General features: G+C 31.3%; 1 protein-coding gene across 3 annotated transcripts in view; it reads right to left on the bottom strand.

The window, feature by feature from the left end:
• LOC132746241 (SCO-spondin-like) overlaps positions 1–12,304 on the bottom strand; it is a 46,832-nt gene extending 34,528 nt beyond the window's left edge. For 2 of the 3 annotated variants that reach the window (XM_060735323.1, XM_060735325.1), the window contains exons 1-3: positions 12,158–12,282; positions 11,783–11,995; positions 1,721–1,778 (exon numbers count right to left, since the gene is read on the bottom strand). In XM_060735323.1, coding sequence (XP_060591306.1) covers positions 1,721–1,778; positions 11,783–11,995; positions 12,158–12,160 — 274 coding nt within the window. In that variant the 5' untranslated portion in view covers positions 12,161–12,282. The other variant, XM_060735324.1, reaches the window with a different exon arrangement.
• Positions 12,305–13,413: the final 1,109 nt, after the last annotated feature.

Here is a 13,413-nt window from a genome sequence, read left to right as displayed (position 1 = left end):
GAATCAACAATGTTAAATATGTTCACCCAGGTAATGAACCAACAATGTTAAATATGTACAATCAGGTAATAGATCAACAATGTTAAATATATACGCCCAAATAATGGACCAACAATGTTTAATATGCACACCCAAGTAATGAACCAACAATGTTAAATATGTACAACCAGGTAATGAACCAACAATGTTAAATATGTGCGCCAAGGTAATGAACCATCAATGTTAAATATGTAAACCCAAGTAATGAACCAACAATGTTAAATATGTACAATCAGGTAATGAACCAACAATGTTAAATATGTGCGCCAAGGTAATGAACCAACAATGTTAAATATGTAAGCCCAGGTAATGAACCAACGATGTTAAATATGTACGCCCAGTTAATGAGATAGATAAATCCATATACGAGTAGTTAGATATGGAATTCTATATACGATTAGTGAGATAGATAATTCTATATACGATTAGTGAGACACAAAATTATGTAATACACGTGGATGTTTTGACGATTCATATACACGTAAAAAAGAGGTAGATAATTTTAGACTATGTCTGCGATAGATAATGTTATTTTAGCACTAATTGATATTTTCGTAATAAACGTAAAGGCCCGGACACACCGCAAACACTTTGCAGGAGCGTTCCTTGAGCGATGAAAAGAATTTATCACCGCTCGTTACCGTACACCAGAAGTTGGTCTCCGTTAAGGCAACGCCGTATACGCTAGCTGCGAGCGGTGAGGAGCGCGAAATTTTCCGTTCCGGCAAAGTTCACCACCGCTCCAACAACGCCAGTCAAAGTTTAGTACCGCTAGACGCAAGTTCATGGACGCTTGAGTCCGATAGGCTAACGCAGAAATCTTAAATGCTAGACCACCGATGCTTCGCCAGCTTTACCCGAGCGGCGTTTAAACGTTGCACAAACTATAGTGGAGCGGTTGTAAACGTTTTATGAGCGGCCACGGGATTGCTGAAACGGTGTTGGGCGTTGAAGCAGCGATCCATTGCGGTGATGAACTTCGGTTTGGCGTTGTTATAGAGGTGTCAGAGCGGGACCAGAATGTAGCTATAATTAAGGAAGAGGGGGGGGGGATGAACCAAGAGCCCATATGGAATCGAGCTGCCGTTGAGGGCAGAACTCATTTACATCGAATTTGCTCAAAGTTACAGTAAAACTTTACTTCCATGAATGCTGAGAGACTTGCTATGATTGGTGCACTAGTCCAGCAGCAGAATCAGAACCTCCTCAGATTGCAACAAGCTGTTGAGAGAAGAAGGAGAGACAGAGTTGTGTGAGTCAGACAGTGGATACTGAGATTTCATGGACTGTATGACAAGTTGATGGTGGAGCTGAGGAATGATCAAAGCGATCTGTTCAGCTCCGTAGTCTAAAGCGGTTTGCCGCTAAACCAACTTTAAACCCCCGCCAAGCCAACGCCGGCGTGCGCAGAACGCCGCTCTATCAACGCAACGCGTCACCGTAAACCAACGCTCGCTACCGTTAAGCCAACGCTATTGCAACGCCAGCTTCAGCGGCGCACCGCTAAGGCAACGCCCGTGTTTTCGATTTTTCCCTATTTTGTGTGCGGTGACGAGCGTTGTCGAAATTCGGTTCGGTGCCCTCTTCAAAAACTTCTAAAGTTCTTGCGGAGTGACCGGGTCATTAATAATTCTTTTTGAACATTAGAGGTAGCTAAAAACTGATTTGTAAAGTTACCTACCGGTTTCACTAAATGCTGAGTCATCACAAGCTTGTAGATTTTCCAATGGTAAGCATAACTGTAAAATGCCAAATAAAAACACAACAAAAACAATATTGTTTTACTTTCACCATATTTTATTTTACAAAAGGGACGAATAATAAGAAAGAGGGCTAGAGGAAAAATATGTGTTTGACATATCTGTTAAAACACTGCTCTGTTCTTCATCGCTCTTTTTTGCGACGGACGTGCCCTCAGGCGCGTTCAGAGCTATGTCATCTACACATGGGATTTCGTCGGCTACAATCGCGCAAGTGTCCTCAACCGAATAACAGCCCAAGAAATAGTACATGAATTTGATCCTATGAAACTCCCATACTTTGTCGGGATATATTAAAAACTTCCATTTTTAGCCTTTTCAATTTCAAATTAAGTTATCCAAATTAAAATATAAACGTATTTGATTGATAAAAACGCTGTAGCCCCGTAGTATTATTGCGCAATTATGCAAATAACTGCTGAAACGATTTACCGCTGTCGAAAAGGTAGGGCAGCAAATTATGCTATAATTAAGGAGTAAGCTCAATAACTCATAGAAATTATAAGTAGGAAATAAATATTTCTCCATTAAACAAAACATTTTTATTAACAGATCAAAAGTTGTTCGTGACTTTAGAACAACTCGCGCATTAATAAAAGAAGAACTCTTTTCGTGACTCATACCGCGGGTTTAGCTGAATATCCAGCAGTTATTAATAAATTAGACTAGTATTATAAATATCTATTTTTGAAAATGCATGTAACAAAGGAGTTTTCAACACTTTACCACCATGTAGTCTTTCATATCAGTTCTACTTCCGATTCTTGTGTTTTGTTTACATAATTTTCTAGGTCACGGTATGAGTTAACCTGCTATGAGATTATAATAGCCTTCGACCTGAAGATAACACTATTCTAAAAATAGATTCTGCATCACATGTGCTAACTTTCGGACAAGCGATTAGGGAATACACATTATACATGTAATAAACCAGCGGATACTTACTTTGTTTACATGCAATATTTTAAGAAATTCTATACAATTGTAAGAAGCAAACAAGTTGAAAATGGAATTTAGTGTGAAATTGAAAGGGACAACTAAACACTGTAGTGCTTAAAAGTGACATTTAAATTAAAATAAAAACGATGTGCTCTGGCCTCTATATCTTAACCTTGTAAATGAAAAAAAAATACACCATTAATTGCTGATGATTTTAACCAAAAATATTTTTAATGAGACATATCCAAGAGAAATAAAAATAAAAATACAAATGACTTATATTTTATTGTCTATATGCCCACTATGACATAACACGAAGCAATTCTAATTAACATTCTCACATGTATTATGTATTATGCTTGAAGTTTATTTGCATGGTTTTATTTTAGAAATATTTCGTTGAAAGTTTTTTTTTCTATTTACATATCATTTCTTGGAATAAATCGATAAGGACACTGATTTACAAGTTTGACCAGAGTTTTTAGGCATAAATTTCATTCTGTATTTAAAAATTTGGACTTGTTCTGCTTGAAAGTAAAAAATCTGAATTATGTCAGATTGGGGCACATAAAATATAATGCTCTACAAATCTCGAACTTGTATGGAACAAATTTTCTCTGTTATATCTTTTGTGTTTTTTTTTTCTAAAAAATGGCTTAATGTCTCTCCGGTTGCATTTTCCTAGCATTCAGTGCTGCAGCACTTTGATTATTTTATGCCGTACAAGCATTAATACGGATTTGTTGCTTGAAAGATTTGTTGTTGTCTGTGCTATCTTAATAAGTTTTTGCTGCTTTAATTGCAGAACATATATGATAAAAATTTGTGCTGAATTTTGATCCCAATGATGAATATATATATAATTTGTGCTAATAAAAAGATAAATAACTTGTGCAGATAAATAATTGTGCTTTTTAATGATTTGTGCTGATCTTTTAGACTTTGTAGTATTTATGTCTGTAAATCAACAGTATTAGACTTTGAAGTATTCATGTCTGTAAATCAACAGTATTAGACTTTGTAGTATTTATGTCTGTAAATCAACAGAATTAGACTTTGTAATATTTATGTCTGTAAATCAACAGTATTAGACTTTGTAGTAATTATGTCTGTAAATCAACAGTATTAGACCATGAAGTATTCATTTCTGTAAATCAACAGTATTAGACCATGAAGTATTCATTTCTGTAAATCAACAGTATTACACTTTGTAGTATTCATGTCTGTAAATCAACAGTTTTAAACGTGGAAATATTTATGTCTGTTAATCAACAGTATTAGACGTTGTAGCATTTATGTCCGTAAATCAACAATATTAGAGTTTGCAGTATTTATGTCTGTTTATTAACAGTATTAGACGTAGTAGTATTTATGTCTGTTAATCACCAGTATTCGACTTTGTAGTATTTATGTCTGTAAAACAACATTATCAGACTTTGTAGAATTTATGTCTGTAGATCAACAGTATTCGACTTTGTAGTATTTATGTCTGTTAATCAACAGTATTCGACTTTGTAATATTTATTTTATTTATGTCTGTAAATCAACATCATTAGACTTTGTAGTATTTATGTTTGTAAGTCAACAATATAACACGTTGTAGCATTTATGTCTGTTAATCAACAGTATTAGACTTTGTAGCATTTATGTCTGATAATCAACAGTATTAGACTTTGTACTATTTATGTCTGTTAATTATCAATATTAGACTTTGTAGTATAAATTTTTGTTTGTTTATTAACAATAATAGACTTTGTAATATTTATGTCTGTTAATCAACGGTATTAGACTTTGTAGTATTTATGTCTGTTCGTCAACAGTATTAGACTTTGTAGTATTTATGTCTGTTAATCAACAGTATTAGATTTTGAAGTATTTATGTCTGTTCGTCAACAGTATTAGACTTTGTAATATTTATGTCTGTTAATCAACGGTATTAGACTTTGTAGTATTTATGTCTGTTCGTCAACAGTATTAGACTTTGTAGTATTTATGTCTGTTAATCAACAGTATAAGACTTTGTAGTATTTATGTCTGTTAATCAACAGTATTAGACTTTGAAGTATTTATGTCTGTTCGTCAACAGTATTAGACTTTGTAGTATTTATGTCTGTTAATCAACAGTATTAGACTTTGTAGTATTTATGTCTGTTCGTCAACAGTATTAGACTTTGTAGTATTTATGTCTGTTAATCAACAGTATTAGACTTTGTAGTATTTATGTCTGTTAATCAACAGTATTAGACTTTGTAGTATTTATGTCTGTTAATCAACAGTATAAGACTTTGTAGTATTTATGTCTGTTAATCAACGGTATTAGACTTTGTAGTATTTATGTCTGTTCGTCAACAGTATTAGACTTTGTAGTATTTATGTCTGTTAATCAACAGTATTAGACTTTGTAGTATTTATGTCTGTTAATCAACAGTATTAGACTTTGTAGTATTTATGTCTGTTCGTCAACAGTATTAGACTTTGTAGTATTTATGTCTGTTCGTCAACAGTATAAGACTTTGTAGTATTTATGTCTGTTCGTCAACAGTATTAGACTTTGTAGTATTTATGTCTGTTAATCAACAGTATTAGACTTTGAAGTATTTTATGTCTGTTCGTCAACAGTATTAGACTTTGTAGTATTTATGTCTGTTAATCAACAGTATTAGACTTTGTAGTATTTATGTCTGTTCGTCAACAGTATTAGACTTTGTAGTATTTATGTCTGTTCGTCAACAGTATTAGACTTTGTAGTATTTATGTCTGTTAATCAACAGTATTAGACTTTGTAGTATTTATGTCTGTTCGTCAACAGTATTAGACTTTGTAGTATTTATGTCTGTTCGTCAACAGTATTAGACTTTGAAGTATTTATGTCTGTTCGTCAACAGTATTAGACTTTGTAGTATTCATGTCTGTAAATCAACAGTATTAGACTTTGTAGTATTTATGTCTGTTAATCAACAGTATTAGACTTTGTAGTATTTATGTCTGTTAATCAACAGTATTAGACTTTGTAGTATTTATGTCTGTTAATCAACAGTATAAGACTTTGTAGTATTTATGTCTGTTAATCAACGGTATTAGACTTTGTAGTATTTATGTCTGTTCGTCAACAGTATTAGACTTTGTAGTATTTATGTCTGTTAATCAACAGTATTAGACTTTGTAGTATTTATGTCTGTTAATCAACAGTATTAGACTTTGTAGTATTTATGTCTGTTAATCAACAGTATTAGACTTTGTAGTATTTATGTCTGTTCGTCAACAGTATAAGACTTTGTAGTATTTATGTCTGTTCGTCAACAGTATTAGACTTTGTAGTATTTATGTCTGTTAATCAACGGTATTAGACTTTGTAGTATTTATGTCTGTTCGTCAACAGTATTAGACTTTGTAGTATTTATGTCTGTTAATCAACAGTATTAGACTTTGTAGTATTTATGTCTGTTCGTCAACAGTATTAGACTTTGTAGTATTTATGTCTGTTCGTCAACAGTATTAGACTTTGTAGTATTTATGTCTGTTAATCAACGGTATTAGACTTTGTAGTATTTATGTCTGTTCGTCAACAGTATTAGACTTTGTAGTATTTATGTCTGTTAATCAACAGTATTAGACTTTGTAGTATTTATGTCTGTTCGTCAACAGTATTAGACTTTGTAGTATTTATGTCTGTTAATCAACAGTATAAGACTTTGTAGTATTTATGTCTGTTCGTCAACAGTATTAGACTTTGTAGTATTTATGTCTGTTAATCAACAGTATTAGACTTTGTAGTATTTATGTCTGTTCGTCAACAGTATTAGACTTTGTAGTATTTATGTCTGTTCGTCAACAGTATTAGACTTTGTAGTATTTATGTCTGTTAATCAACAGTATAAGACTTTGTAGTATTTATGTCTGTTCGTCAACAGTATTAGACTTTGTAGTATTTATGTCTGTTAATCAACAGTATTAGACTTTGTAGTATTTATGTCTGTTCGTCAACAGTATAAGACTTTGTAGTATTTATGTCTGTTCGTCAACAGTATTAGACTTTGTAGTATTTATGTCTGTTAATCAACAGTATAAGACTTTGTAGTATTTATGTCTGTTCGTCAACAGTATTAGACTTTGTAGTATTTATGTCTGTTAATCAACAGTATTAGACTTTGTAGTATTTATGTCTGTTCGTCAACAGTATTAGACTTTGTAGTATTTATGTCTGTTCGTCAACAGTATTAGACTTTGTAGTATTTATGTCTGTTAATCAACGGTATTAGACTTTGTAGTATTTATGTCTGTTCGTCAACAGTATTAGACTTTGTAGTATTTATGTCTGTTAATCAACAGTATTAGACTTTGTAGTATTTATGTCTGTTCGTCAACAGTATTAGACTTTGTAGTATTTATGTCTGTTTGTCAACAGTATAAGACTTTGTAGTATTTATGTCTGTTAATCAACAGTATTAGACTTTGTAGTATTTATGTCTGTTCGTCAACAGTATTAGACTTTGTAGTATATATGTCTGTTAATCAACAGTATTAGACTTTGTAGTATTTATGTCTGTTCGTCAACAGTATTAGACTTTGTAGTATTTATGTCTGTTTGTCAACAATATTAGACTTTGTAGTATTTTGCCTGGTAATCAACTACATTGAATTGGACGTTGTACATATTATTTATATCTGTTGATCAACTGTATTAGATTTTGTAGCCTTAGTGTCTGTTAATCAGTGTAGTAATTATATCTGTTAATCAATGTTAATCAACTGTACTAGAATTTGTAGCTTTACTGTCTGTCAATTACTTGTTTTAGAATTTGTAGTTTTTATGTATTTAAGTTTCTTAATATAAATAAGCAAGTTATATTTTATTGTAATGACATGTTTATGAAAATTTACATAAATTATAACGGGAATAAATAATTTAACATAATACCCGGCCCAATGGACCAATAAGTCACCTGAAATATGTAATCATTTATAATGGTTCACACGAAATTATTATTATACTATATACATCATTAATATTACAGTATATACATAGCCGTACATGATCCGAAACAATGTACAATATATATTTTTAATTTCAATTATATTAATTATATCAGATAATAAAATGTACAGAAGGCCAGTTTATAGAAAATTAAAAGCCTTTATTAGGTTAGTTCATGCTTATTAAAATACTACAGAATATGTCTAAGCATACTAGAATACAAACATGTTATTTTAACAATAAAACGGCATTTAATGAAGTTTTAAAGACATTTCTCATTTATTTAAAGGATATATAAAAAGGAAAAAAATCACTTTTGAGATTTTTTTATTTTATCATTTTTTTGTGAAGTCAGCGGCCAGCGGCTGGCGGCCAAAAATTTTAATGTTGCAGAAATGTTATTTAAACAATGAAACGGCATTTAGTTCTAAAGACAATTCTTATTATTTAAAGGATATACAAGAAAAGCAAACAACAAAAATAGTAAGTAATACCTAAGATAGACAGAAAAGAACAAATAATTTAGTAAACATGAGTTACTTCCCCTTAAAATAGAGAAAACCTGAAACCCAAAATAACACCATAAACAGCAAAATTATGAAATGTTGCAGGCTCAGTTTTATTAAGCCATGCAAAGTAATGGTAAAGTATTCATAAAAAGTCTGATGGCCATGTGACAGCAGTAATTGCAAAAAATCGGACAGCTTTTAACATCCGGATAATGGTTCACTTTGTAAAAACAATTAGTCTGTGCAGTAGATAAACGTAATATGGATAAAATCAATAGGATAATCGTTTACAACAGTTCCATTACCAATCTTAATACTCATTTGCAGGTGAACGTTCTTCTTGAAGGAAAATTTTGAAAAAATATAAATGAATGAAAAAGAATACGGCATCAATGTACACCACAACGATATTCGAAATCCGGGGTTTAGTATTGCCAATAAAGCTAAGGGACAAGCTGTTAAACTGAGCCTGCAATGTCGTGAAAATAATATCATAATGCACATGTTTTTTACATAACGTTAGTAAATACAAATCACACCGTACAATCAAATGGGCAGACAGCTGTTTCAGCGTCGACAGCTGTACCAGTATATACATGTCGGCGCGGGGAATGCAATTGACGTACGGTAAGTATTCATATATTTTTATCATACCCCAACTGAGTTCGAGTAAATCAATGTTATGGATTCATAGTCAACATCCAAAGGAGCATGCTAACAAATTTCTAGCCCTGTGCAAGCTTTACTTCACGTGCATTTTGACTGAAAATAGTTTAGTTTAAAGTCACAAAAACTTATATTTTCTCATGATAATAAATCCTTTTTTCATACGATTCGTAAACGTCAACATTTCGTCATTAAATATTCCAAACAGCTTTTCTGTTAAAGTTATAAGGTATTTAAGTTTGAGTGTCATCAAAATTTTAGTAACGTCATCAGCTGTTTGCCTCTTTTTAATGATAACATCGACAGCAATTCATCGGCAAGAATGAATAACGCTGAAAACTGTTCAAAGAAACAATTTTCAGCGCTTTTGTGCTACAATAACTAGGAAAGAGTAAAAAATTTTTGTTCATTTAAAATATTACTTTATTCATGATACTTTCTAATTATATTATTTTTATTATTATTTTCTATTATTTGTTGTATCGTAGCTGAGAGGCCTTTATCTCCATTTACAGCATTGTATTTCAATATTAAAAGGTAGCAAGATCTATTAAAGGCACTAAGGTTTTTTGACATAACGGGACTGGAAATAATTTTTTGAGATTATTTCTCCATTTGATGTAGATCTATTCTAATAACTTATGTGCAAATTTTCCGATCATTAGCTTGCTCCGTTTTTCCAGAATATATGATAATTATAAAAATAGTGAAAAATGACCCAAAATTGAAAAGAGTTTAAACGCTTTTCACTCAAATCGGAAGGAGAATAGCACAAACATATGATTTCCAATGTATTTCTTCTATATTTCTTGGTTATATTTTATTAATATTTATGTTTTATGTGCTCATGTTTATCTATGTGAAAAAATAAAACTTCATGTTTTAGGCTTATAATTGTAAACCTCAGTGGAGTTCGTGTAATGGGTTTATGAAATGTTTAATTCAAAAGGCAAAGGCAAATTTAACGCTTAATACGAACATTCAGTCTTGTAAATGAAGGCATCCATCAAGTATTATATAAGAAAGGCATATAGTTGACAAGTCATATGCAGTGAATGGCTGTGTAACCCGAGATATGAAAGTGCATGGATGAATAATGCGGATGCCATGTTTGCATTCTTGCAGATGGGTTACATTTTATAGGATATACATATTCAGACTATGGTACAAAAGAGAACGAACATCAAATCATTCATATCTATGATTTGTATATGCGGGGGATTTCCAATCAGATTACTGTGTGTTTATATGTTTATTCTTTGACTTTACCTTCATGTGCTATTAGAAAAAAAACTGACTTTTGGAAAACCACATAGACACTTAATAACAATAAAAGTATAAAACAGATCGCCTTGCAAAGAAGTATCGTTAACGTTTGCGGTAAGTCAAAGTGTTTTTCCCTTTTAATGATATTTAGAGATATATTGTTAACACTTAAAATTTATGTCAATTAAGTTAACGGGTAAAAAGTAAGACAGATATGATACGTGAAATCTTGTATACATTCATATGAGCATAATTTTGTGCCGTCTATAGATACTTTGAAAAGCGGAAATGCATATTAAACAAGTTTCGCGTTGAGGCACTTCATGTTGAGCCGGGACTAAGATAAATATAAAATGTCAAATCAAGTAAATGATATGGACCTTTATAGAGGCTCTGATATTATTCATTTTTGGAGCTGCTAAAAACAAAATTTTCACTTGATGGATGCCTTTATTTATATTACAGAGTATTCGTATTAAGCGTTAAATTTGCCTTTACTTTCTTTGAATTTAATATTTCAGAAACATATTAATAGATCTTGCTACCTTTTATATTGAAGTACAGTGCGGTAAATGGAGATAAAGGCCTCTGAGCTAAGATACAACAAATAATAGAAAGTAATAATAAAAATAATATAATTAGAAAGTATCATGAATGAAGTAATATTTTAAATGAACAAAAAAGTTTTACTCTTTCCTAGTTATTGTAGCACAAAAGCGCTGAAAATTGTTTCTTTGAACAGCTTTCAGCGTTATTCATTCTTGCCGATGAATCGCTGTCGATGTTATCATTAAAAAGAGGCAAACAGCTGATGACGTTACTAAAATTTTGATGACACTCAAACTTAAATACCTTAAATACTTTAACAGAAAAGCTTTTTTGAAGGTATGGTTTGGAATATTTAATGACGAAATGTTGACGTTTACGAATCGTATGAAAAAAGGATTTATTATCATGAAAAAATATATTAAGTTTTTGTGACTTTAAATTAAAAATACCGCATCTCATCGGATAGTGCGGTTATTTTCAGTCAAAATTCACGTGAAGTAAAGCTTGCACAGGGCCAGAAAATTGTTAGCATGCTCCTTTGGATGTTGACTATAAATCCATAACATTGATTTACTTGAACACAGTTTGGATATGTTAAAAATATATGAATACTTACCGTACGTCAATTGCATTCCCAACGCCGACATGTATATACTGGTACAGCTGTCGACGCTGGAACAGCTGTCTGCCCATTTGATTGTACGGTGTGCAAATATAACAACATATTTGTTTAGTTGATTTTTACGAATAAAAAAAAAACTAATTAACACAACATGACATTAACTGCTTATAATAACAACTCCTTCCATAGGCCAAAATAAAAAAGCAATCCATAACAGACGACGCCGCTCACCGGCGTCGTCAATGAATAGTAGCTACAAACTTTAATCTGATTATTGACAAAAAATATTGTTTTAATTCGCAACTTTAGTCTATACCAGCCCTGTTACTCTATTTCTAATATACATTGTATCTATTTTGATATTATTGACTGATTTATTCGAACAAGATTATTCTTTTCAAACACATTACCTAACATTTATTTTATGATATAGATGGAATTAAATTTTTCAACATACCGGTAAATTCTCCGGACAAAATAAATCTCCATGTATACTTCCTTTGAAACATTTGTTCTCTATCAGAACTTCTTTAGCAGGTATGAAATTGTTTCGAAACACCGGGTTTACGTTGTCGTGTGTGGTGCAATAACAGTTCAATGATACCGCTACATGACAGCTTACAATTAGAATTGTACTATATATGTAAAGTTTGTTCCAAACTTCAAACATCTGAAAAGTTATGGAATTATTTTTTTTATGTCCCAAACTTCCATAAAGACAATCGTATGTGACGTATATTATCATATGTACATACTGTCAGATGTAAAATTCTCATTGAAGTTAGCAAAATTCTGTAACAAAAGCTTAATAATAAGTCAAGTAAATGCTTACCATGATGAAGGAGATTTCATTAAAATGTCGTCATGAACTGTTTTAAAGTGTATAATGCACATATAGATAGAGGGAATAATTTTGTGAACTTGTACACATGCTTGTTATCATTACTTGACATTCTTACCTTACTTTAGTAGAATCTCTGCTAATTTAGTTCACGTAGTCAGATTTCATTCACTGATAAGAACTTCAAATGACAATTATGTCACACAAGTCACGAAGAGGAATTTTTTTTACAAAGGGTTGGTTTATGTATTTTAATTGTACTGTATTTGCCTTAAAATTTATAATAAAGAAATAAAAACTTTAAAGCTGTGCTTTTAGTGAGTTTTTTTGTAAAATCATATGATTAGTATGGATAACTTGTGATACACGAATAAATAAATAACTATAATTATTGTGAGAGCTGTGCCATTTCATACGTAGTGGACTTTCTATAATAAATATAGGATTTATTTTCTTCGAGTTGTACGATTATTTAATTATCAACAAAAACAGATTATTACTGTACAGACACATTTCTAGGAACACAACTATTCGTTGTTTTTTTGCTAGTCACATACTAGATATTTTTGAAATGCAAGGGAAGTAAGTACGAGTAAAACACATTTAAAGCTTGCAAGAGTAGTGTATTCAGTTTTTTCTCATCTATTTTTATTATATTGACAAATTTATTGTAATGATTTAATACCAATATTAATTCATATGTTTATTTACCAAAAATGTGACTATGTGCGATAATGGCTTTGTAAATTGTGAACTGTGATATTTATGAAAGAATAGAGCTTCATCTTTATCTTCTTCTTCTTCTTCTTCTTCTTCTTCTTCTTCTTCTTCTTCTTCTTCTTCTGTAATTTGCCTATATCTTTAAACGTTGTTATATTTGGTTTAAGGTAGAGTTTCTTTACAAGTAAATATATATTCAATCAGTGGCGGTAGCCACGAGTGAAATATGATAATTTTCATACCAACCACAAGATATAAATAAATCCTGCATTTTTAGGAAAAACTAGAATTTTCTGTTAATTATAGATATATAATTTTTTACATTACAATTTGAAAGACTTTAATTTAATTTCACCACCATTTAAAAAAAAAAAACTAGAAATATTCTGGTTAGGTATGTTATAGAAGACGTTGTTGGTACTGATGTTAGAAGAACGAGGTTCATTTTGACACTATGATTATTCTTCTTTGTACGGGTTGTTTAGCTCAGCATTTATGTAAACTCAGAACAAACAATTTTAAGTTTG

Source organism: Ruditapes philippinarum, unplaced genomic scaffold (genome assembly GCF_026571515.1).
Source record: "Ruditapes philippinarum isolate M1 unplaced genomic scaffold, ASM2657151v2 ctg4923_1_1_1_1, whole genome shotgun sequence".
NCBI classification, from domain to species: domain Eukaryota; kingdom Metazoa; phylum Mollusca; class Bivalvia; order Venerida; family Veneridae; genus Ruditapes; species Ruditapes philippinarum.
The sequence above is the reverse complement of the archived record's forward strand: the minus strand, read 5'-3'. Positions and strand labels throughout refer to the sequence as shown.